At 38.8% G+C, this 27,280-nt stretch overlaps 1 protein-coding gene across 1 annotated transcript in view; it reads right to left on the bottom strand.

Annotated features, from left to right (window-relative positions):
• The window catches only part of PLA2R1 (phospholipase A2 receptor 1, 180kDa), a 37,051-nt gene extending 12,899 nt beyond the window's left edge, over positions 1-24,152 (bottom strand). Inside the window, exons 1-16 of the mRNA XM_009996085.1 lie at positions 23,777-24,152; positions 21,565-21,732; positions 20,285-20,458; positions 19,169-19,282; positions 18,429-18,572; positions 16,921-17,109; positions 15,316-15,473; positions 14,362-14,469; positions 8,986-9,098; positions 6,746-6,915; positions 5,365-5,567; positions 4,919-5,064; positions 4,396-4,480; positions 3,325-3,460; positions 2,805-2,840; positions 2,130-2,287 (exon numbers count right to left, since the gene is read on the bottom strand). Of these exons, the coding sequence (XP_009994387.1) occupies positions 2,130-2,287; positions 2,805-2,840; positions 3,325-3,460; positions 4,396-4,480; positions 4,919-5,064; positions 5,365-5,567; positions 6,746-6,915; positions 8,986-9,098; positions 14,362-14,469; positions 15,316-15,473; positions 16,921-17,109; positions 18,429-18,572; positions 19,169-19,282; positions 20,285-20,458; positions 21,565-21,732; positions 23,777-24,059 (2,385 nt within the window). The 5' untranslated portion in view covers positions 24,060-24,152. The remainder of the gene's footprint in view (positions 1-2,129; positions 2,288-2,804; positions 2,841-3,324; positions 3,461-4,395; positions 4,481-4,918; positions 5,065-5,364; positions 5,568-6,745; positions 6,916-8,985; positions 9,099-14,361; positions 14,470-15,315; positions 15,474-16,920; positions 17,110-18,428; positions 18,573-19,168; positions 19,283-20,284; positions 20,459-21,564; positions 21,733-23,776) is intronic.
• Between the last annotated feature and the right edge of the window lie 3,128 nt (positions 24,153-27,280).

The raw sequence follows: 27,280 nt of genomic DNA on the forward strand, positions 1-27,280 counted from the left end.
TCTCATAAGGATTCTATACTTCCATGGAAAAGTCACAAAATAATATAATTCAAACAGCCACTTATTATTACTGTGCAGACTTGATTCTGCCTTAAACTATGAACAGGCTTCACTTCCAGTGTTAGCTACTAAACAGTCACAGTTTTGGGCTCTTTGGGAAAGAGCCAAGAACACACAAAAAAGTTCTGAATGTACAGGACACTGGAAGCATTTATTATTTTTTTTTCCCAAAAGAACAGAATTGCAATCTGTGTTGTGGCAGCCACACTGTCCTTGGAGTTACAGTTAGTATTTCACCATCTTACAGCTTATATAGTAATGTCAAATGAAGAAAGTAGACATTTCTGACAAAGAAGAGACTCAGGAATGCTGTCTGGTTTGCTATTGCCTGGTCTCTAACCTTAGTTTTCTAATCACAGCACTCAGCCTACACATTACAGCTTTTACAGAAATCATGACCAATGTGATTTCAAATTCAATGCTATGAAATTTTAATCATGTTTTCTAATGACACATGTGAAGTCTGTTTGGGTTGCTGAGTATTATTTTAGTGATTGACATCCTTAACTCCTGCTTCCTCAGGAAACTGGTTGCAACTGGAAACAAGTCATACTGGGAAAGCTTAGCCAAAGGCAGCAGGCTTTAAAATAGCAGCTTATGTTACTTTCTGAGACAAAACTTCACGGAATTTAACCTGATTTCCAATGCCAAGGGAGTAGACTTGGCTTTTTCACTGCAGAATACTCACAAGCTGCCATAATATCCATAAACTTTAATGATAAATTAACTTTTAAAAGATCTCTTGTAAGTGAATGTGATTTTCAAGAGGTATTCTGATTCATCGTTTTAAGCCATCTTAAGTTAGAAAAATGCATCCTATTTTAAAGTTATATTTTTAAAGTCAGAAACATTCAGCTTTAGGTAAGGTAACAACTACATCACATCACAATCTCTAGTAGATGTGGATGAAGTCAGCCTAGCCAATTATTTTGCTTTTTCCTTATAAGCTATTACTGTGAACTGGTGGTTTAAATCCAGTTCATCATATTTTGATACAAAATTACTGAAAGAGCAGATAAAAATTACGCAAATTTTCTTGGAATCTTACAATCCCCATCTTAACGGAATGCAGTTCTGCTCATGTTTCCTATTACAAGTTAAAAGCAGAGAAGGTTGTACACAGTGCAAGCAAAACTACATGTGGGTCAAGAGCTTTTCAGCCCAGTTATTGCTTAGCTTCAAATTTGCTTGTTACACTAGAGCAGTTCTACAAAAACTCTGCTTTCATCCAGAGTATGGAATTCAGAGGCAGATCTCTTTTTTCCCCTATATAAATATCCAGTAACAAAGGAATTTACTTCAGGAGACATCATACAGAGAGGAAAAGGTAATCTATTTTGCAAGGTCCTAAGCACCCACCTCTATGGCTTAGAGTTCTAGATTTAATTAAGGTGCAGATAAATTGTTACTTCTTCTTTCTTGGGCAGCTCTTAGGAGTAACCTTTCAAACCATCACGTTGAAGATTTAGACTATAAAGACCATCTTGAACATCTGGACTTACTGGCCACTTCATGCTATTATACCCACTGAAATGTCCCTCAATATTGTGACCTGATGACCAGCTGTATGTTGCTTAATAAGAACAGAGGATTACTGTGGAACTGTGCTGGATCAGGAGAGCACTGTATGAACACCTGAGGATCCACAACAACCCTCAGTCATGAAGGGGCAGGGAAAGAAGAAGAAACAGAAATGGTATGATGGGTGAAAAAGAGAAGGCTTGTTTTCATATGTGAAATAAACTTTCCTCTTTACCCCAATTACTTTGACAAACGTTGGGACAGGAAGATAGTTTTTGCTCCTCTTGGTTCTTTTGAGGCAGACTGACTGACCCACTCTTCAGCAGAGACAATTCTGCAAATTCTGAAATGTTACTGACTCCTTTACCTAAATGGGGCTTCAAGGTGGCATGTGGGAAGGGAAGACATCAAGACAACTATTTCTACAGTAAAGTATCTTTCAGATTCCACGTGGAGCAACAGGTAGCCAGCTATTCCAAAAGATGCAGCAGAAAATAGCCAGCTACTGCCTGAGGGTGTGTTTTTTTCAAAGGGGTAGTTTTTGTTACCTTCTTAATTTTATTTTGAATAAAGGCTTGTTCACCAGAAGAATTTATTGTTGCCATTCCACTGCGAAGCCAGCCACAGACAAACTCATACGTTTCCCAGTTCGTAGGACTGACATGGAAAAGATATTCTGCTCCTTGATAATATAACCACGGAAGTTCTAGAAAACAAACAAAAGAGTCAGTGCTGTGCAGGGGTAAAAAGCCATTTCGCGTCTCATTCTTTGTGATCCTCATGGCCTACCTTGATTTATGTGTCAGAAGACAAATACACCACAACCAACAGCAGAACCATATTTAACATACCAATTGATGTGGGCGGGGAAGTACTATGAGTAATTTATTTTTTTTAATAGTCTACCCTGTGATAGTACAATAACATGCAAAGACTTGCCCAGCCTTTGCAAAAAGGCAGTTTTAATGTGATGGAAAGGTTATCAAACTCCCGCGATTATTACTGGCAAAAGTCCTTTACCTAACCTAAGTAGCATCTTGATGTTTCAAGTGTTCCTAAACAAGAGAGTGGCTGATTTTGATCTGTAGCAACAAGTGACTACAAGGTACTTAATGTAAATTTTTAACTTTGAACATTTTAGTTATTTAATTTTTACCAATAGCTTAAATTCTATTTCCAAATAATAATGTTGCAAGATGTGAAAAAAGAAAATATTTTCATACCCCCGATGTACCAATCTGGATTCTTTGGTTTAACACCTGCAAAAAAAAAAATTAATAAATTAAAGCATTGTTAATTAAGAATGAAAAGAGATATTCCATTAAAATTGCTTTTTCCACATGAGAAGGATTTAATTAAAACCATAACAAATATTGTTATTCTCATTAATGGACAAAAAAACCATAAAAATGAATTAAACATGGAATAAAATAAAATTATTGCTACACTTACTAAACTACATTTTTAGTAAACTTTATGAATAAGAACTTTTCTTAAGTCCTGCTAACTAACTTTCCATTATTGCTATCCATTTTTAAACTGACAGCACATATCAGATCTGTTAACTGGCCAACAAGCCCTAACGGCCACAAATAGCTTCTCCATGATTTCATGGAGAAGATCAACGAGGAGAACTCCAGATTTGTTAAAAAGCAGCCTTACAGATATTTATTTTTTTAAGTTGTCTCTTCTTAATTGCAAGCAATGCGTAAAATAAACAGTGTATGGCAATGAAAATGTCACCTTTTGGTATTTTGCATATCCATTCACGCTTCTCATTGCAGTGTGCTGGGAAGACTGTTCTATTTACTTTGAACACACCACAGTTTCTGGAGTCATCTTGAGCAACATACTTGCTCTCCAAAAATGAAGATACAACCTGAAAACAGCACATTCATTATCTTACATTGCCAGTCCAAGATGAAGCATTTAGAAGTATCATTGTGGAGAAAAAGGAAAGATTTGGAGATGTGAGTATGGTAGGAATATCATAAGTAACAACAAGAGGATCAACTTAAATTAGTTAGGATCTGTAATCATGTTCTCACAATGTCCTGTTCAACTGTCCCATCTTATCTCAGACTCCTTCTTCATAAAAATAACTATGAATAGCTATGAAACCTAACAATTTTTTACATTATTAGCAATGGTTGCCAATGGTTGCCCATACCTAACAGCCTTTGCTTTGGTTCAACACGTGACATGACTGGATTTTGCGCTTGCATTCTGAAATTGCTTAAATAGCGACAACAGAGCTGCCACTGCTCTTTAAAGGTGAAAACCATTTACAGTTTTAAAACTGCCCCTTCTTCAGTTGATTAATGTTTACATCCTGGGTACTAACCACTACTGTGGCACGTGGCACCAACGTCTTCATGCATTCAAAATCAAGGGTATTAAAAAAGGAAAAACTTAGCTCTGAACACAGGCATGAAGCTAAAAGTCATCAAATACAGCTTGTAAGCAGAGCTGTTCAGGCTTTCCAGTGTGGGTGTGTATATAGAGATACACATATATGTGCTCACCCTGCACATCCCTGTTCCTGGGTTAAGCACAATGTGCTTCGCAGGGGAGAGCACATCTGCAAACCTTTATGGTCTTAACAAATTCCTTTGGCATTTGCACAACCCTTTTGCAAAGGCTGTTATTTTAATAGTAATGTACTATTAATCCTATGGTAAAAATTACTTGAAGTGAAGTATGAGAAATAAATAGTATTCTGGGCCAGTGTTTGCTCACAAGGCTTATTTTTGTCAACTTCTATTCAGGTATTGCTGGAAAGGTTACTGAAATATACAGTATACAGATAGTTACAGGTGTTTTGTCAGACCACTGCCACGTCCCTCCAGAAAGCTGGTTTCTTTTATAAAATCCAATCCAGAACTGTCTTTCTTCTGTTCTATGATGGAAACAAAATAATATTTCTCACACATTTTTTCCTTAGCTATTTCAGAGATTACCTTTTAAATAGTACAAATGCCCATATTAACTTCTTCTTGATTTCAATATCTTATTCTGTAATGGACTTCTTAATGTACTGGTATCCTTAAAGCAAGCTCTGGTTTTCCTACTAGGATGTTAAATTGTACTTTTAAAGATGAAAACATATAAAATAGGTTTAAAATTGCTAAAATCCCATTTCAACATGGAATATTAACTCACAACAATATTACCTTGACATTCACAGTATCATTCAAAAATAATCACATCACATTGTTGCTAATACACTTCTTTTCAACTATTTTTAAGTTCATGTTAGTGAAGAATAGAGACTAACATCTTTTTACATCTTAGCATGATTAAGATAAATCTTCTTGGTCTTAAAATATATATTTACCTATCAAAAATTGTATGTAGTAAATTGTTTAAAAATGTCTCTTCATAGATATGGCTAAAACTAACAAGGTGTGCTCCAAAATCCTGGCATAATGCTTCTGCTTCATCCCATGTTCTTCTCATCAGAACTTTCTCATTGTGAAATATCTGCAATAAAATAAACACTTCCATAAATGTAGTCATTTTGGATATTAGTTGTTTCAGAAACCCATTTCAAAAATCAAATATTATCTGCAGGTTTTCCTGCAGGTATTTCCCACAATAAAGCCACGTATATTCCAAGGACAGTTCTAATTCAAGTCTTCAGACTTCCACATGCTTTATAACACAGTGAAGGACGGTAATAATTAACTTTTGGTTTTTTGAATAAAAGAAATAAAGCTTTATAACAGTGTATCCACAAGCTGATGCAGAATCAGAAAAATCCAAAGTAAGTTTGTCATGTACCTTGTAGCAGTAGAACAGATTGGCTTCTGACTCCCATCCAAAATAGCAAGAACTCAAATGTTTTTGAAAAGTAAGTTCAGGTTCTTCATAAGAACTGATTTTTAGCTTGCACAATGACATCGCTTGGAAGTTCTTACAGCTTTTCACCTCCCAGTAACCAACGGGGTGCTGCCCTCGCATAGCCACACAGCCTCCAGAATGACCTTGACATGGGAAAAAGTGTTGGGTATCAGAATAAAGCATTTCTACATTGTGAAATTCTGGTAAGTGACTGCTTTTTTTTGGCATTGGATTCTGGATAAAACCTCAATGAACTTACAAAAGCAGCAAATTCTCCACTCAGCAACAAGTTTACAAGCCTGTCTTGGCTGACTTGAGCTTGTAAAATGAACCATGACAAAGGATTCCTCCCTCAAAATGCAGGAGATTAAATGCAATTTAAAATACTATTTCTGAAAGCTGCAATACTAAATAAAGATCAAGTGGCCAAAACTCAGAAGCAATTAGTGAAATGGATTGTCTTTATTTTTATCTCTATACTCGGGTATTGCTAAGATGTTTCCATTTCAAAGGATGAACATGTATTTAACACTATTGGTTTTATCTTCTTGAAATGCTTTCCTTTCTGGATTACTATAAAATTAAAAAAAAAAAAATCAAACAAGCAAACCAAGTACCAGCAAACTAAAGGGGAAAAAGAAAAAACTTCCATTGCCAGAAATGTATCTAAGACAAACTCTTCCCTCTTTATCTATATAAAATGAAAATTACAAACTGTGACTATTATTGAATGTAATTCATTACTACGCTGGGATCTTTTGAGGGGAGTTATCAGGAAGTCCTGATTACCTCCTTGAAAAGGCCATACAGAAATGCATGTAAAACTTTTAATGGAAAAAGAAAGTACTTTTTTTTGCTGACTCAGTATTTTCCTAGTGATTGCTGCTGTAAAAGAGCTCATTTCCAACTCGTGAGTTTCTGTATTACTCTTTGCCTTCCTGACAGGTGATGGAAAAATGGCACTGGAAAACTCTGTCTGAGGCTATGTCTGAGCAGAGCCCTAAAATTTTGGGCCGTCTTCTAGGACAATTCCCTTTAAGGGGGAATATCCCTTAGTTCCCCACCTAAGGGAAGAGTGATGTCCAGCATCCTGCCACAAGCAAGGACCTCACCATAACAGCACCCAGCTTGGAAAGCAGGGAGGGAAGCTACAGCTTCTCTGCATCTGCCAACTTATCTAACTCCATCCATGGTAGGAAGTTACACAGTCAACATCACATGTAAGCTTATCTCTCTGCTCTCTTGACTAGGCAGGGAGGAAAGGACGGGGACTCTCCAGCCACTGCTAAGCCATTTCTCTTTTTATCTGCGTGTTACTCACGTGGTTGGTACTTGTTCCAGTTTGTGTAGCTCACAGAGTGATTCTTTCCTGCTGTACTTAGCCAAAAGTATTCTCCTGTGTTATTAAGGTCTTGCAGACCTATCCAAAAATATGTTTTCTCAGATTTCACCATGCTGTGGATCATGCTGTTGATAAATGCTTGTTCAAACCTTAATAAAATAACCAAGACAAAAAGCTTATTAGAATAAAATTGGTCAACTGGTATTTCAGTGCATAGCTCTCATTAAGTGATAGGAATTGTGAGAGAAAAAAAATAGAAGAGGTTCTTAATTTTCTTTGTAGAAAGCTGTGGGGAACTTCAGGCACAAGTCTGTGGTCAAACCATAATTTTTGCCTCTTTTTTTCTTTTTTTTTCTCAGCACTTCAGCACAGAGGAAAAATGGTAGATTAAGACTCAATAACCTCAATGCTTACACTAGAAGATGTAGAGCTAGAATATATTAATGATGCACAGACAAAAATAAGAAAATCCTTGCATGAAGGAGAAAAAAAAGCAGCAGGATCTGAAAAAGCTACTGAAGAAAGAAAAGAAAAAAATGCACAGAAGTATCCTATTAGAACCAGACACACAAAACAGCACAGAGAAATCAGAGCCCAAGGGCTCAAAGCCCTAGCTGAGCTGACTACAGGAGCAATCACTTAAGATCCTCATTAAAGTTATATGAGAGATTAACACTTTTTTGCAGGTAATAATTGTTGCATAGAGTAACCAATTTATCATTTAAATGTAATTAATTCAGATATAATTGGTATAGCATTATACAAAAAATGCTCTTGTTTATGAGCACATTTAACCAGCTTCCTCTGGAAATATAAACAGCAAAGTAAATTCCATTTTGACAAAGACTTACACAACTTCCTGGCTTCACACACTGTGAAAAGGATGGCTAAGTATAAAGATCACATTAATGTAAAAAACTATGTGTATCTGTAACACTAAGAATGACTAAACTTTTATGTGATTTTCATTTCCTCTGCATGTTCTCTTTTTATATCTACTCTCCATCCGCTACAACCTGCTTTTTAATGAGTACTCTAGGATCAATACAATTAAAAGTTTTTGCAGTTTTCACACCAGAACAGCAAATCTCAGCAGTAATGAGAAAACCCCCAAAACAACAAACCACAAGTGGATTCCTTTGCCACTCCGACACCGGAACTGGGAACTAACATAATAAACCATGATGGCTACACCCAGCAAAAATCAAATAAAAACAAATAAGCAGAAAAAGACAGAAGACAGGCTTCCAGAGACAAGCAGCATGCATTCAGCTCCCTATGACATTTGAGCTGCAAATGCTCAGCTGCCCAGAACTTGTCCTTTATCTGCCCCATAAGGATTATTCTCGTCCTGCAGGACAACACTGAATGCAGCGTGTGCCATCCTGAAACCTCCTGGCAGGCCAAATACCACTGATGTAAACCCCTATGTAGGATTAGCCTGTGTTTTCCTCAAATTTCTAGCTATCATTCATCTGGTTTGCCGGTGGTTACAGTACATCTTAAAGGGAGGGCAAATACCCTTCCTACCATTTTGTTGGGTTTTTTTTTAAGTAAATACATTGAAGGTAAAGTATGTATGTAATATATCTATGGAAGGTAAAGTATGATGTAATATATCTATCAGTATGTCATAAACTTTAATGGGAATCCAAAATAGAGGGTAAATCACAACAAGAGATGAGAGAAAACCTAAGCATCTGGACATCTGCAGAGGAGAAAGCTCCTACTGAAGCTGGAATACATGTAAATAGAAACAAAGTAGGAGAAGACAGACCTCAAATGCTTTCAAACATTTACCCTCTCCCCCATTTTGCTGAGAACTCATGTAAAATGCATACAGAAATAGAAACGTTTATAAAACAGTAACTGATTTGGATTAAAGTGTTTCAGGTTTTGATTACAAAAATTAAATATATTTTAATTTTTCAGCATTATTATGTACCTCTGTAGAAAGTATTTTGTTTCAATTCCTGCATGCTCACGTGTGCATATTGCATTAAGTGTTTATAAACCTCACAATTGCTTTTTACAAAATTTACTTTCAATTAAAAAATAAAGCAAAATGCAACCTTTATTTTAGCCAATGTTAGTAATTATACTCACCTCTCATGCAAATATTATTTCATAATGGTAATATCTTTCACCATGCAACACTATCTAAAATTAGAATAGCTCTTGTTAGAGGCATCTTGGCACTGTCTAAAAGGATTAACTACCTGTTTGTTACTGATACAAGTGCAGATGGGCAGAAATAACCACTGGAAGCATGTTCAAAACTTCGAGGGGTACTGTCGATTTTGTAACAATATCCACCATGTCTTTCCCATCCCTTAAAAGAAATGAACATTATTTTATAGATTATTAATTATTCTGCAGTTGTTAGAAACTTCATCCCCTTTTGTACTTTCTGTCTGAACATCACTGATGTCCTTACAGCCCTTTTCCTTTCTACTGTGATTCAAGAGTAGCTACCCTCAAGGTCACTGAAAAGTGGGCAAACTTAAAAAAAATTAAAATTTAAATCCTTAAATGGTGCAAAAACTGGCTTAACATACATATACACAAAAACATCTTTGATGGGTATGACAAAAATGTGGTCAACAGATAAGGTACTCTTCCCATATTACTTTTGTTTCAATTTCATACTCAGAATATTGTTTTACTGACTGATTTTGAAGGAGGTACACCAAGCCCCTCAGCCAGCCATCTCTTTGCATGAAGTGTGTAGTAGCACTTGATGGTTTCCACTTGTGGTAACTCATTACTGGTATCTAATACCTTAAAGACAGAGTAAGCACTGCCATGTCAGCTTCAGTTCAGTTGTTACAACAATTAAAACTGCCCTTTGTCTTCAACTGTAAACAGAAATATTTGTTAAAGAAATTGCTGGCCTTTCATGCAGCAATGCACTCCAGTTATTTACCTTTTCTCAGCTTCCTTTCTCTTCCTCAAATAGGACTTCCAAAATAAATAAATAAATTATAAAGAATTCCAATTAACACTCATCCTACTTTAATAAAGCAAAATTAAAATAATACATTTTCATGGTTTATGAGTCAGAACACTGAGCCAGTGATCAGCTTGACTTATTTCTTATTATTCATCTCTTATTTCTTGTTATTCATCTCTAGGAGCCCCGAAGATGCTACCAGGACTAGCGAGTCCTGCCTGTTAGGATTTCATGCAACATTCCCACCTGGCTATCCTGCATAAGTGTTTTAAATGACTAGAAAAATAAAGAGATAATAAACCATCCTGTCGACACATGAAGCCCCACACAGACAGGAGAACCACCCAACCTTGATTTGGCTCTTCCACAAGGGAGGTGCTCACCAAACAGCCCAACAGGGAGCAAGCACCAGACCCAGGCCAGCACCATCAAACACCACTTGCTGGTTACTGGCAAAAGGAGAAAAACAGGACATAAACAAGCTCTTTTTCTGCTTTCTGTCCTCAAGAACAATAAAATGCACAAGAAGATGCTACAGACCTATCCAGGACAGCAGTCAAATATTATGTACATCCTTCAGCCCCGCTAAAACAAGGGGGGCAAATTTCAGCTTCTAGTTAGGAGCGCGTTTGCTGTCAGGACAGCTGGCAGCACTGCTGCTTTTTTCCATCATCCCCCTTCCGTGCTTGGCAGACAGCTTGGCACAGCCTTTGTTATGGGAAGGAAGCACTGAAGCAAAAAGAACCACAGTATCAAAGTCTGTAGTTTCACCTGCATGACACACATGCAGCACTCGGTTGTTTATTTCTGTTTGCAAAGCCAACGTCCAGGTTGAGGGTCTCTCCTGTCTCTGTACCAAGGAGCTAGAACGTCCCTGCAGGAAAAGTTCTTTGACAGGTGCCAAGGGCCCTGCAGTGCCTGGGGACACAGTAACACCTCTTCCACTCCAATGTGCACTTAAACTCAGGGCAGTACAGGCTGGAAAAGGGCTAAACATTGACTAAGAAACCCTCTGTGGGGACGCAGCAAGAAACAGCAAATGGCTGGTTTCCTTCAAGTGGATACTTGAGTGATAAATCCATCAGTTCAAAGGAGGCAAACACAGTGATCCTAATCTCTCAAAATTTTAATTTGGAGCAAATGGCACTGTGTAACCCTCTTAAAGCTTTCTTGGTGCCTAAAAATTGAAGTAAAGTTATTTTACACTCATCTTTAAAGAAAATCACAAAACTGTGGAGTAACTGGAGGCCAGTAAGCTTGTATTGAGGAAAAGCACAGACTGAGAAATTCCAAACTTAAAACATCATGGCAGATGGCATTCTGTGCAGATAAATACGAAGTGATGCACACAGGAACCAGTCCTGCACCCCACAATCATTTATGATGTATGAAGTGAGGGACAGCTACCTCACTCCTACCATGCATGAACAAAACTTGGGGGTTATGATGGTTCAGTTCCATGAAACATCAGCTTAGTCAGAAAGTCAAATTGAAGCTTAAAGAATTATGAGGACAGAAAGAACAAATATTTTCATTGTTCATTGTGCTTTTAAATTAACTTTTTGCCATTTTTAAAAAAATCTGACCCCTAGTCTCAGAGAAGGATAATAGAAAAGAAGGGCAACAAGTATGATGAAATACATGAAGCTGCTTCCACACAAGCAGGAACTGAACAGGCTGGGACTTCTCAGCCCAGAAAGAGGTGATGCCTTAGGGAGGGTATGACATTGGTCTACAAAATGGTTAGTGCCATCAAAGTGGGTGACTACTTCAGTACAAGACCTTGGGGACAACAAAAATAGATAAGCTAGCAGGGGGAAGGCTCCACACGGAAAGAAGGTGCCATTTTTTTATTCAAAGGGTAGATTTATAGATCCATTATCTAAGTAATACTATGAAGGCAAAGAGTTTGTATGAGTCCAAGAAGAAATTATCAACCACTTCAAGGGTGATACTCTATGCAGGCTGATAAGATACGCAAATCTTAAAAGGAAATCCCAGAACGGTTGAGAGGTCAAGGGAAAACTGGGGGAAGCTCTATCTGTATTTGCCCTGTCCTGCTTTGCCCCAAACATCACTTGCAGCCAGCTGTGGGAGGCAGAACATGAGACCAAACGGACCCTTATTCTGAGCAGCTGCCTTTCTGATCTTTAAGAGGGTTTGTAGCTGTAATAGCAATTCTCAAAAGTACAATTCCCTCCTGCTACAACAGCCATAAAGACAAATGCTCAATTCAGCACTATACTGTTACCTTTTGAAGTACTAATTAAAGTGTAGGGGACCAGAGAAATTTGCCAGCACAAACACAGTCAGTTCTGCACACAGAAACCTCCAACTCAATTATCAAGCAGCTGACAGCTCCACAACCTGTTACAAAAGCTGGTTGAAAGAAAATGTTTAAATCTGTTATTTCAGTATTGGGGAAAACTGCCAGAGAATCTGACCTTTGCAATAAAAAATTATTCTCATTAATAGCCTGCTGACTAGGAAAAAAGAATAGTTGACCTGCTAGGGGAAGAAAGTGTTTAGTACATTTTACGTCTTAGGGTGACAGGAGTGCTGGAAAAGAAGAGCTCAGGTTTCTGCAGAAACTTGGTATGGACATATTACAAAAACTGCAACCAGCAGAACCACAGAATACGTTAAAGGCGAGTTCATCTGATACACAAGTCATAAAATCAACATGAGATGAAAGCTCAGTAATAACATGTAGGACTGTAAAGCTTTAGAAAAGCAAACAACTGTGCCCGAGGCCAAAGCTCCCTGAGACTCTACCAGCAATTCAACACGAATGACAGTACAAGGTTAATGAAGCAAAAGATCAAATGTGAGAAACCTCAGCAGATAGTCTGTACATTTAGGTAGGTCAGCAACAAGAAAATGGGTGGAAAAAAATGTAAATCTGGATTAAATAAAGACATAGCCCTGGAAAATCTGGCCAATAACATACATATTGAATGTTACAAGTGAGTTGTTAAGACAAAATGTCTAAATCAAATGTTGTTTTGAGTAAGCTTAGTACTGACTTGCTTTAATTAAATGAATGTAACTTTTTTCACATCAGGAAAAGTATCTATCAAAACCCAGGGACTATAAAGGACTCAGCAGATGTTTTCACAAGGTGTGAAACATCAAGACACGGAAATTTATCTGGAGTAGGAGGTCAGCTAGAGCAGACCAAACTACCAGTTACTCAATCTCTTGAGTCTCAACCCTGTGAGGTATCAAAAGCTGAAGTGCTGTCAAGCTCCTGACTACAATTGGAAGTCTTCAGGCTCTGCACACTTTTCACATGGTCAGGACTATAACAAACCTTTCTGACACTAGTTACACACAGAATTCTTGAGTAATGAAATACATTGGTCCAAGTGAAATTTACACAGCACCCCAAACTTCTGAAAATGTTAAGCTGGAACTAAGTAGTAACTTCTGCCTCCAGAACACTGGATCTGACCACTGTCTGGGGAAATACTGCCTCCAACGCCAAACAGTTCAGCTTCAACCTGCTTGTAGTTGAACTAAACTGGTTGTGTTTCTTGACTTTTCAAGAATCCTAGAATCACAGAATGGTTTGTGTTGGAAGGGACCTGAAAGGACATCTAGTCCAACCCCTGCCATGGGCAGGGACATCTTCAACTAGATCAGGTGGCTCAGAGCTGGGTCCAACCCAATCTTAAATGTTTTCAGGGATGGGGCATTTATCATCTCTCTGGGCAACCTGTGCCAGTGTTTCACTACCCTGATTGTAAAAACTTTCTTCCTGCTATCTAGACTAAATCTACCCTCTTTCAGTTTAAAACCATTACCCCTTGTCCCATTGCTACAGAGCCTGCTAAAAAGTTTGTCCCCATCTTTCTTACAGGCCCCCTTTAAGTATTGAAATGCCACAATAAAGTCTCCTGAAAGAAAAAGGACAAGAAATTTTAAAAAGAACACAATGAGCTAGAAGATAAAGCAAGTTAGACAAGAGAGACTTTTGTTGATAAAAAAGTTCACAAAACTCCTTCAGAATTCTGAACAAAATTTTAACAACACAAAGTCTACAAGTTTGTTCTTTATAGACTATAAAATCATACTTTATGGCAAATAAAATCCTACTTTAACATGTTACGTTTTACTACCAGAATGCAGAGCCTAGAAGCCTGAAAATCTGTTGTAATGCCCTATTTAGATAGCTGAGCTCCTTCCCATTTGTGTTTGAAAGCAAAAGGAATGCTAATGTACTAGTGGAAGAGTTCACTCTCCATGTCAATGAAACTGATCAGTTTTCACCCTGACACTCCTGTTTCAATGAATGAAAACCATGTGTGGGGTGAGGCATCATGTAACAGCCATTATTTGCACAGATGGTGGAAAAAGAGTTTTCACTTTTGATCTAGAAAGAGATAGGATCCTGGGTCACAACTGCTGACAACACAACCAGCCATGAAAGGCATTTTGGGTAAACTTTTAACCTTACATTAAAATGTAGTTTACATATTTTTAAGGCAAACAGTGAGATTTTTGCTAGTAAAACATGCATGTCTTTAATATGAAAAACTAAAATTATCTATTTACATCCATATGTTCTGTAGCTTATTTAGAGATTTCCTATGTAATTCTGTTTTTATAGTAAGTTTCTAAAACAAACAAAATCCCTTACCTCTGCACAACCTGATTCCTGCTCATGAGAGACATGATTAAATTCCCCTGCTTTTTTACAAATGTAGAAAGATCTGTCTTCACATTTTTTAACCTTCCAACGTCCTTCCTAAAGGGAAAAAACCAAAACATTCTGTACATACCCATATTCTCATGCACATCTATACACACACATTAGATTACACTCCCTCCTGCTATTTAAACTTTAAAGTAAAAACAAGCAATTTTTCTCACTCAATCTACTTACCCTAAGATGGCCCATTTATTTCTACCAACATTGTCAGCAGCACTTTTCAAATTAACCACATGAAAGAGTTTGTCTCTTTGAATTGGTCTTTGGGCTGTAATGCATCTTAAGTAACTAACACTAAGGCCATGCCAGAGCACTTGCTTTTCATAATCCTGTACTCAACTTTCTCCTTATCTATTATAGTTCTTTGTAAGATTAATCTTTATATTTGGACAGTCCTTTCCCAAGATATTACAAAGTTTGTAGTATTTAATTCTCAGACATCCATACATACTGGACATGTACCAAAAATAACACTTAAAGAATTATATCTTGAATCTCCTTTTCATTTTATATTTTTGTTTGTTTGTTTACCCTTGAAAACTGAGTAAAATATGGTTTTGTGCATCTAAACCCTGCAATTTCACCAAAGTCAGTCCTCTCTTCTGCTTCCAACGGGAACCCACTTCTCCAGGTAATTGTCTTGTCTTTCCCATGAGTTAAACGTTGCAATAAGGACCCATTACTGTAGAGACAACAAACTCTTTTGATACAGTTTTCACACTTGGACAAAACATACTTCATAAAAGAAAAAAATATATAATGCCACTTATGGCATTATATAAGTTATGCATTTTAAGAAGTATGCACATTGAGAAAATTAAGTATTATGAGCTAAAATAAAAGTGTCTAATTCTTAAAAAAAAAACAAAAAAGGGAACTTACAGGTCCTTGTGCTGAAACACAGAGTTGTCCTGTTCTTTGAAAGGTGTCAGGTTCTTTGCTGTGCCAGTTAGAGAATTTTACTGGGGTGCCATCAGCCCACTCAAAAACAACTGAGGTGTCATTACTGTATAACCCAATCCATGTTTCAGTTACATTTTCTGTAAAGGAATAAGCGAGTTCAGATTTTCAGGTTGAAGAAATAACGCCTGTTGTTCCTGTAACATCAAAACCTCTATTGAGAAAATCTCATGAATAATTTTTAAGAATCACCTTCTTTCCGGAAAAAAACCAAACAAACCTGCATGAACTTGAAGAAGCCTTATTGATGAGATAATGTTCTACTGCCCTTGACTAAATTATTTTAAAAACAGGTAAACATAAACAAGAATACGCTTTGAAATCCCGAAAAATACAAATCAAGAGCATGTGCCTTTTTTTTAAGTGCACAGGGCAGAAAGCCTGACATGGAAAGGAAAGATTTCTTTTATAATCTTCCATGGTACATCCAGCTTTAGGTTTTTCTGAGTGATGCTTGTGACAGTGACAGCACAGTTGTAGCCACAGTGGCTGGCAAACATAAGCAAAACAAGCCTTGTGGTGTGATGGAATGTCTTACTTGACCAGCTACTACAGCCAGAAAAATCAGACTGGCTTTCAGGCACCAAAGACCTTCTCTGGAAGAGAAGCCTGAAGTAGTTCTGAAACAGAAGCTGCAGACTTCAATGCTGATTACAATTGTCTCTATCTATTATAGCATCTCTGGAAAAAACAGTATGGAGGGTATTAACAGAGGTAAGGAAGATGATACAGTGGTTAATCTCTTAGGAGAAAGGTAAGACAGAGAAGTGCATGGGTGACAGAAGGGATGATAACGGGAGATGATGTCCAGTAAATCTAATGTAATGCATCATTCTGCAACCACAGGGATGGGACAGAATTGATAAAACATGTTCCTGTGCCCCAGCTCCGGGAAACTTAAATTCATGGACAAACTGTGCAGCTGTGCCAGCACACTGATGTCAGCTGGAGACACAAAATAATCCCTTTGCTTTGCTGCTGTTATGACAAAAATCTTGGCACTGCTGCGCTGAAGAGCTTTTGTTCATTAAGCTCCTTGTATAATTATGCTACCTCCTAGAACAATGTGGACTAGCAGAACACCTTTGATAAATCTCATTGCCTTTGAAAGAGACTCTGCCAACAGACCAGCAGCAACAACTTTTCATTGTGGACAAGGCCAGCTTGAAAGCAGAAGATACTTTGAATTGTTGTTGCTTCTAAGCACAGTTCTCGCACGAGAAGGATCACCGAATATTTCACAACAGTTTGCAATGACCCAGCTGAGAACAGGAAAGGACAAAAGCTAATGTGCTTACTTTGTCCTCACCATGTTTCATTTTGAAGTATGATTATTGGAAAAGGTGATGCTATGCATTTTTAAGACTCCCAGAAGGAGCATGCATCATGCCTTCTTTTTTTGTAAACATAATTTGAGTGAAGCATAATATAGTGCTTAAATGGCTAAAAATATTAAAAGAGCACAGAAGAGCATCACAAAACACTTCAAGAAATGCTGCACACATTAAAGTAACTCTCAAGACTCACCACTTTCAAACAGGTTAAGAAGCAGCTCTGCATCTGCTATAGAGGATATACTAATGAGACCACTGCTGTCACTTTGGCATGAGAGAAAAGCATCGTTCCAGCTCTTCTCCTCCTGATGGAGCCTGTAGCAGTTGCGGTTGTGTGGGTACCAGCCAGTGTCACAACGAGTGCTGTAATACTTCCATGTGTCTTTCAATTAAGCATACAAAGTTTGTGCACATTAGATAGAATTGCCAAGGTTATACTATGTTCATAACACATTCAGAACTTTTTTTTTCTTTTTTAAATCTTCAAATGTTGAAAACAGAAGTCATCCAAGAAGACAACACAACCAGCCAAAACACTTTGTGGAGCACCACTTACCAAACAAACTTAAATTTCTACCACTTTATTTAATGACTCAACTGTTTGGACTGCAGGAGTGCAAACACACTAACAGATCTGTTTTTCAGCTTAAAACATGTTGTATCTCCCTTATTACATCTGAATCTGATTTAAAAAAAACAGCTAAAGCTTTTTCAGATGCATTATGTATGAAGAGTTTGCAAGTCCTTTCTCATTATCTGCACCACAGCGCAAAACTTCCTTCTAAGTCATGAAGAAGCTGAATCAATCTAAGTTGTTCTTATAAAAAAAAAAAAAAATGTTCTAATAAACTCAGTTCTGTGTTTTACTTTCCCACAGAATGGGAGTCTGAGACAGTCCATGTACTATACAGCCTATACTCATTATGTAAACACTTCTCTAAATGTACAAGTTTTAAGTGGCATTTATACAACTTTCTTCTCCGTGGGCCACTGGTTAATTCTATTTGAAGCTGAGAACTTATTGTTAAACTCAGAAGTGTGGCTCTACTGTAATATAGAGAAAATGACCATTGTGTAAGCCTTTGATGATGTAAGGACCCAACTAAATGCTGTGTATATTAAAATTATTTGTGAGCTTTAAGACTCTCAGCATGTTTTCCAGGCCTGCATTTAAACAGAGGAACGTGTTACTACTGTCACTAGTAACTCCAGTTCTGGGACCCTCAGTTCAAGGACAAGGAACTGCTTGAAAGAGTTCAGTGCAGAGCCAAGGCTGAACATCTTCCTTATGAGGAAAGGCTGGAGGAGCTGAAATATAGAAGGTTCCACACAAACCTGAGGAAAACCTTTTTCACTGTGAGGGTCACAGAGCACCGGAACAGGCTTCCCAGAGAGGTTGTGGAGTCTCCTTCTCTGTAGACATTCAAAACCCACCTAGAGGTGTTCCTGTGTAACCTACTCCTGGGGATGCTGCTCTGCCAGGGGGGTTGGACTGGATGATCTTTTGAGGTCCTTTCCAACCCCTAGGATTCTGTGATTCTGTGTGTGTGATTCAGTTAAATTAAATTGTATTCAACTTAAACTAGCAAACCTATACATTTAGTCCAGCTAAGACTGTTCTGCAGACTTCATATTCAGGTGGCTTCCTCTTGTTCTCCTTCCATACCCACAAATAGCATACAGTGACATAGAGAGACTTACCCAATGTTTCATGCTCTGTCTTATTTAAATTTTTTTTGCATATGAAAGGCAATCCAGATTCACACAAATAACTTTTCCAGCCATACTTCAACTTAGAATCAATCACTGCACAATGCTTTTCTTTAAAATGGTAATCAGAGACATCTGCAAAGACATTTTTAAGAAGCACACAATTACAGAAATCCAGTTCTTACTTGTAAAATGGTGTTGTAAGGCTCTCTGCATCTTACTGAATGAATGCATCAACATTCCTGCACACCCAGACTCCTAGTAATACTACACCAATACTATGAACAGGTCAACATTGACTGTCATGCATACGTGTGTGGCGATCCCTCCTTGGCTGCTGCTATCAGATGAGAGGTTGAAACAAGTTCCAGTATTTATGCTGTATGTGCCGACGGACACACCTCACAATGTAGCAAAACAAGTTGTTAAGCTCACATTAATGTACTAATGATAATTACAGCATGTTAATGTAAACAAATTAAAACTCTTTTCCTCCACAAAACCAGCTTTGAATGGACAGCATCTCATGCTGCATCCTGAGAAAGAGCTTTCAGTTCATTGCCATGAAGAAATACTTCTAATTAAAAAAAAAAAAAAAAAAGAGGCATGCTAGTTCACTTGATTCCGTTTTCAATTGCAGCTGTAGGAACAGCATTTTTTTAATCTAAGCTGCAGTTACAGAAGGCATATAATTACACTGCTATAACATATCCAAGAGGAAAATCAAGTACTTGGACTCCAGTTCACAAACACCAGCGGTTCTCCATCTGACCACTGCCAGCCGGCACCTTCCTCCAGTCGATTCAGCCCCATCCACATCATCATATCTGTGGTGTTTAACTGCCCTGAAACATAAAAAATAAGCATACTAACACTTCACAGTTTCACCAGATTTTAAAATATCTACGGGTATAGATCTACTGTCCTGACTTGCTACAATAGGAATAAAACAAAACTTCAAATCAGTCTCCAGAAAATTCAGGCTGTTTTTTCTGTCCATAGAAACAGTCTGCATCCTTCAAAAGCCACTCATCTTGCAGACCTTTCCTGTAGAAGCTGTTGTTGACCTCAGAAGTTAAATCTACAACAGCTTTCCATAACGTAAACAACTTTCAGTCTCTTTACAGCCTGGAGGCATATCAAGAAGCTAATGAAATAATTTGTAAACCTTCCTGATAGCTTATATCCTGCAATTGAAAATCAGCAATGACAGGCAGCAATGGGCAAGACACCTGAGGCAGCCCTTCCTCCACACACACAAAAACACCTACAAAAGCCAGCCTATCAGAAGACCCTGCAAAATGGGTCTGAGACTCTTGCTGCAATGAGGAAAGCAAAAGGCTTCTCAGAGGAGTACCATCTATTTATGAAAACAGAGATGGAATTTTTCCCACACAGGCCATTTACTTCAAGCCTGTAAAAACGTCCTAGTAATCCACATGTGGTGAAGTCCAGCTTGCAAAGGCAACTTAACAGGAGAAGTGACACCAGGGTACTCTGCAGAGAAGGTAAATATTTTATAATTCTCCAAATAAACCAAACACACTCCATAACCACAGCAGCAAGAAGGAATGGGGATCTCTGAGGGGAAGGAGAATTAAGAAATGACACCCTCACATAACATGTACCACCATTTCTGCACTCAGTTTATTTAGGCTGTAAATTACCTTCACCCTTGCTTTGTCAAACAGCTCCACTGAGGTGTGTTATGTGATGAAGCCTCTTAAGCAGCAGCGGGAAAGACATTACACAGAATATTAAGCTCCACAGCTTACCCCTTTCTCATAGGTGAAGGGGAAATCTAACTACAGGTTTCCTGTAAGGTCCCCAGAGAAACATCTACTCACTGCTTAAGTTACTTAGGTAGTTCTGCTCCTCAGGATGGGTGATGCTGAGCAGGTCTCCTCCCTGCAGCTGACAGGCAGCCCGTGCCTCATGCCAGGTCAGTGCGGAGCCAAGGTTGAACTGGTAGCAAAGGTGCGTGTCAGGGTTCTTCTTCCAAAAAAAGTCACAGCCGCTTTCTGCTCAAAAACAGGCTCATCACCAACAGCCCAAGACTACACATCAATCAGAAATCCCACACCTCGAACAACGGGATTAATTAATGGCAGTAGCATCCCAATGGAAGCACGACTGTGAAATCCTTTTGTGTTTCTTTGTAAAAGAACATATGGAAACAGGGCACTAACACAATAAAATGTTGCTCCACATTCCATATGGTTGATAAAATACTCAGGAGCTGAACTGCAACTGGTGGTGATTTTCACATCTGTCACTAAGCCAATGAAGCTACATTTTAATGTATACTAGCTGATCATTTGTTCCTAAAGCTGAATGTTTCAACATTCAAATTATGAATGACCTCACCCGAGTTGTGGAGGAGCAGTCAGCTGCATCTTCTTCTGCCTTACACTCAAGACAATACACTTTCTACAATTTCAATGCATAACGAAGGCTGAAAATACGATGTATTTACGATGGTTGCTCAGAAATCCCTATTACGGAGACAAACTTACAGCTGTTTATAAAATGTTTTGGAACAGAGATATGAAACATAGCTTGAGCAGGGAGGGCTTTTCCAAACCCCTTCTGCTGGTAGAAGATAGCATTTTGCATATTTATGCACGAAGCAACAAGATGCTATTTATAATACTTTATATTTGTGAAGATTATTCATCCAAAATCTGTCTGATTTTTAGGGCCAAGACATTTGTGTCTAACTAGTGCACAGAAGAAAAGGAATGTGCAAGATGCAACACAGTCAAAAGCAGAACATGACTTTGCAGGAGCAACCCTTACTTTGCCTGTTTCAGAGAAGCTCCTACGTATCACCAGGAGAGAGGAAAAGAGAGGTTTAGCTGCCGGGTAAAGCCACTGGGGTTCACAGAATAACATCCTTTTGCTCACCCTCTGTAGCTTCATATATGGGAGGAGGATTTGGGTCTTCAAAGCCCAAACATGATAAATTGTGATAAAATTTCTGAAGTCTCACTGGGTTGATTTTTTTAAAGACACGCTCCACCAAAAGAAGGAAAGTAATCCAAAACTGAGTGTGTCCTAGAACTCTTATTGAAGAGCAAAAATTCCCTTGGGGATTAGGGCTAAGTGAAGAGAAGCAACACCTTACCAGCAGTTGGGCAAAACCCCCATTTTTCATCTTCTTCATAGTGAGTTGTTGTAGCACACCAGTCAAATTCCTTTCCATCTCTGGTACACTCGTAATACCACTTGTTGTTATATTTAAATGGAAAAATGCACGGGAAGCCAAAAGAATTCCCCAGCAAGGTGTATGTTTCTAGAATAAACAAAAAGCAGAGATTAAAAGAATGAAAGCCACAGAAATTAGTTCACCCCCATATTTCACTATTCCTGTGTTTAGCAGCAATGATAAAAACAAAATGTCTGAAGTTGTTTTCTCATTTTAATTTATAATTGATAACACTACAAGTAGAATCAGCATAACTACAGTGAACAGAATAATAACTGAACAATTATCATATAAAATCTGCACTTACATTTCAGAACAACTATATAAAACAACAGTTAGCAGAAGCAATGTACATTCAGATGCAAATGGCACTTTATAAAGTGGATTTCTAATGTTTTTTCCATCATCTTTGTCATCCTATGGGAATGGAAATGTGAAAGATATAGGAATATTAAATAAACTTTTATAAATAAGATTTTATACCATGGGGAATAATAATCTAACTAAAGAACTGATGTTACATAAGGCTGCTGTCACAATTAATGCCTTATAAAATAATTAAAATATTTTCCTATTGTATTTTGAGTGCCAAAATATTACGATAATCCAGTGCAACTGAAAGCTGTAAAAGCTTTACCTTAGTGAGTGTCTCCTTAACCTCCAAGCTTCTACAAAAGGTCAAAGAACCCCAATCACACTTAAAATGGAATTGTTTGTCAAAGATCCCATGTTGATAGCCTAAAGATCAAAGTCCTTCAACTACAAGATCAGTACATCCTGCCAAGTTCCTAGAGGTTTCCACAGTTAATGGCAGGCTGTGCACATATAAAAAAGCAGATTACACATTGTAAATCCCCTTTAAATCCTTCTGATATGAACAGATGATACAAAGAACACAGGTTAAAAAATAAATCAGGACTGCTTCTCTGTCTGCCTGCTACCATGTTGCTAGTTATGGAGGTGCAAGGGATTTTATCAGTCCTGGCCAGAAACCAAATTCATCAGCTATAGACCTCTTGCCACAGTTATACACATTTTTTTCTTTGAAGGTAGAGATGCTCCCCCAGCCTGGTGGGGTAGCCAGCTGGCCTGCATTTGCACATGCAACAGTAGATGGAGGAAAATAGAAATCGGAGGTGAAAGAGATTTTGCCAACGCAGTTAATAAGTTTTGTCATGAAAACAGGCTAGAAGCACTTGCTTGAGGCTGATCCTCTTCTACCAGATGTTGCACCACTAGGGCTAAACCAGGTTTACTTTCATCTTGCTATGTGTAAATAGAAAATGTGCAAGACTTTTTGTGAGTTTAAATATTTTCTGTCTGGTTTCAAGCATAAACTCCACTAGGTTTTGAAGAAGAGGCTGGATGCTGTAGTGCTTTCCCAGTTATCACAAATCCCAGCTAGACCTACAGAGGAAAACACCATGACCAGATCTGCAACCCAAACACCCAGTTCAAATGGGGAGAATCAACAGCTCCAGTCTGAGACACACTGTGCAAACATTAGGCCTTTACTTCTACAGGAATGCTGCTGAAGGGGTCAAGGTACAGTCGCTCTGTTGCTGTTTGTAGACAATGGGTTTATCTTAGTCCTTATACCTAGAAAACTGCTCAGGTCTGCAGACTGAGATCTTGACATACATTCCTATGCCTTCTCTAGCTGTACAGCAGTATTAATCAAAAGCCTGATCTCTGCTCCAAAGTTTGGCATGTTCAGAGTCCAGGTGCTGAACACTGCAAATATTTTGCTCATGCATGCTGTGATCACAGACTGATTTTCAGTGATGGAAATTCCAAATCCTTTGTTATCTCTTTGGGTTCCTCTGATAATGAAAGCTTCAGGACAGGCAACAGCAAATTCTTAGTCCCCCTTTTCTATTTTACAGAGGATTTGAAATGAGGATTACCTGCTTTGCAAGGATACTGGTGCTCTTTTGGGTCCATATAACAGATGAGGAAAAAATCAATGGTGTTATATGCTTTCCTCAACAATTGCATATAAAAAAAAACCAAAATCTGAGTTCCAAACCACAGCAGAAGCTGGGAGGGATCATAAGCACCTGACCTTGCTTCAAAAGAACTTTTGAAAACTTTTCACATCTACATTTCTACGACAACATTTTAGATTTACCTTGAAACGGGTGTTCACAAAGGTCTTCATCATAGGACATGTACTGTTTCCACTGATCAGTAGATTTTTTTTTGGCCACAATACGTTTGCTGTTTTCAACAGCTAATTTGTATTCTGATACACCAACTAGTGCTTTTCCATCACAATTCCACCATAAGGAGTACTGAGTTGAATCACATTCAAGCATACTCAATGGCTGCTCAGGTCTATTGATGTTCAGCCCCAGGCAGGTACTTCTGCCGACGTTGAAAAGACGGCGATTGGATACCCACTTCCATAACATGTCCTTTGAGAGCTGACTGCAGTCCTCCAGAACAAGGCCAACTGTGTCCACATTAATGCACAAATTGGAGTCTTCACTTTGGATAATAAATATCCCTTTATCTGTAGGGGGGTAAAAAAAAAACCAAAGTCTCAGTTTGCAGAATACTGCAATTATTCAAACCATATCAAAACACCAAAACACAAACATTTTAGTTTGAGCTATTTAGAAAGAAAACTGAAAATATCTATCAGAGTACTGGCACTTCAAAAAATGAAGAGTACTGGTCTAAATTCACTGACAGCTGAATTTTTCACACAGGGACCACTTGCAAGGTCACAAAAATAAGGCTAGGTAATATTTCTCAAGTTGGACAGTGAAAAAAAAAATGAGCTGCCCAAAAACATCAGTCATGTTCAAAGAAAAAAACCAAAACACTGGTCACCAAGAAATACCCACTAATGCAGTACAGGTTTAAGTGTTACAAGTAGTCATATTGTAAAATAAGTCTCTGGGGATGACTGGAGAGTGCAATTAAAGTAAAAGCTAAAAAGTTTAAGGCTCACATTTCCATATTCTCTACCATATTCATTCTTCACTCTCTGCAACTAAAGAGGTAGAAAGAAAATATTCTGTGCTGTAAATAGGATGCAGAAAGGGTAGAATCTATCTATACCATGAGAGCTGGTGGCCAAGGGTTAAAGTATGCAATCCCCATTGGATGCATACTGTTCCACCATACATGACTACCCTGGCCCAGAGCAGATGTTGTGGAGTTAGCCTGATATTCAGCTTTCTTGGGATCATGTGAAAACTCACTGAACTATGTGACATCACGTTATAAGTATGTGAAAAAAAAGTCAGCTGTTTAACATCTTGGAGCAAATATTCAGCTGAGCATACAGACTGAAAAACACGAGGGCAGTTGAGGAACTGGAAATCAGCAAAATATAAACCTAGAACAACTCAGCTGTTTCATTCACTCTGAAATCCAATGGTAATTAACCCATGGGGCTCCTCTCAGCTATAGCAGATTGTGCATTGAAAAACCTGAGCAGCACTTCCATTTGGCCTCAAATATTATAGTGATGATTTCTGCCACGTGTGCTTTCTAGATGCTCTAATTCACAATCCCCTAACATCCTGGAGCAGTAACTATAATAAAACACCACCTCTCAAACTGACATAGCCCACATCTGAAGTATGAGATGCAGAGGTCCACCCAGATGCTGTGTCTGGGTTTAGTACATAGAGATCAGCTGTAGCTCCAGAAAAGAGAGATTTCAAGCAGCAGTGGGACAGTGCTGTGTAAAAGACAGGGTATCAGCTCACCAACAGTGCAGACAACAAGCACAATGGAGAGGATATAGATTATGGAAAGAATTTTGGTTACAGATTCAGCACACAGCACATCAAGCAGTCTGACTTACAGAGCAGCCAGAAACACACTGCAGATTGTATTGCTGGTAACAGGGACTGTTTTCTACACAGATACAAGCACTGGTAGCTTGTGACGGTGCAGGAACAAGTCCTTCTGTCTGGCAGCACATGAGAATCAGCCTGCTATAAGTAATTGCAGCCCCCCAGCAACTAGCAGCTGTCCTATGTTAAGTCCTCAAAGATTTAGGGCAGAGTAACATTCCTGTAATCCATCCTGTCTCTCCTCTCTGGTGTCTGGGCTCACTGTGAAACCATCAGACAACATCCTGTGACAGGTACCCAGCTTGGCCCCTTGCTTTTTAGTTTTCTGTGAGATTGTGCAGTTAGTGCTGGTTTCATCATTCTTATCCAACCCAGTCCTCCATGGGCAACACACACATCTCTATCTAAAGGGCCAGAAAGGGTTTCTCATGCTCTCCCACACTGGTCTTATCTTGGTTGAAGAAGAAAATAGACTGTTAATTTGCCAGGAAAGTGAGAGCTGGGACGTTGTTAGTACCAGTAAACACTGATTAATGAGGTTAATTAACTGTGATACTGGGATTCACACAAATAAACTTCTTATGCAAACTCCCAATCTACCTTCACCTTCACAGCACACAGCAGCTCCCATGCAGCAGTTTCTTGGGGTTGGAGGGAGCAACACCACAACCCAAAGATGAAGGATTCTCAACCTTTGTATGCTTTTATCTGCAAGGCTCTGGAGCTGCAATGACTGCTGAGAAAAGATAAGGGTCTTGCACAGACTACACAAACAACCCTAACAGCATTTTCCCCTGTGTCATTTTGCAGCAACTTATGCCAAGAACCACCAGACCTAGTTCTTGAGCCACACAGCTCCCTTCTGAATATGGTTTCCACTCTCCAGCTACAAAATGCAACTGGCAAGAGAGCTGCACTGGCCTCAGGGCTGCAAGGCAACTGCCAGCTCAAGGCAGAAGTCATACAGGAGGGCTGGCAGGCTCAAGTACAGCTCCGTGAGCCGCAGCTCAGCCCTCTCCTCAAGTGGGGCAATAAGACATCTGGAGCAACACCAAGCCATTGGAATACCTCTAAGGCACCCCACCTTTCAGCTTGTGAAGCTACACCATCCATTTTACAGGTGTTCTCATAGACGGGTTTTGTTACAAAGGTTCTGGGGTCAGGAAGGATTTCTGTGCCCAAAATTCTGCAGATGAAGAGCTGCGAGGGGATCTATTCACTTCCAAGCTCCAGAGGACCCATTAAGACAAAGAGACAGCCTGTGCTTTAGGAACAGACAAGGTGGAGGGAGGCCTTTGGAAACATCCCACTTCTCCTATATCCAGGCCCCTCCATACCAGGAAAAAGTCATAAGAAACAAACTCCCAGAGGTGGTGAAGACTGAAGTTGATGTGAAGCCAGAGATGAAAGCTGATAGCTGACCAGTACCTCCAAGTTCCTGTTTCCTTAGGTTTAACACAGCTAATAATGAATGAATGGCTGTCACAAAACCAGGAGAACAAGGTATCTGCATTTCCTTCCTCCTCACTTCCCATTTCCTTCCTCTCTAAAAAGCAGGAAGAATTGCTTATGTGGTGCTATTTGAAGATAACTGGCATTTACTGGAAATGAGGAAAAAAACCCAATCCTATATTCCATTCAGGTGCAGCAAAAGCAATGGGCAGTGAAATACAAAACGGGCAGGAGGAAAAGGGCACAAGGCAGCGCCAGCGGGTGGGTTCGCAGGGGTCAGTGCCCGCCCCGGCTCCTCACGCCTCCAAAACCCCTCACCCTGCACAGGACGAGAACTTGACCCTGCCCGGCCGCTGCCGCCCGGCTCG

The sequence above is a fragment of the Chaetura pelagica genome, unplaced genomic scaffold (genome assembly GCF_000747805.2).
Source record: "Chaetura pelagica isolate M959 unplaced genomic scaffold, ChaPel_1.0 scaffold3, whole genome shotgun sequence".
Taxonomy (NCBI): domain Eukaryota; kingdom Metazoa; phylum Chordata; class Aves; order Apodiformes; family Apodidae; genus Chaetura; species Chaetura pelagica.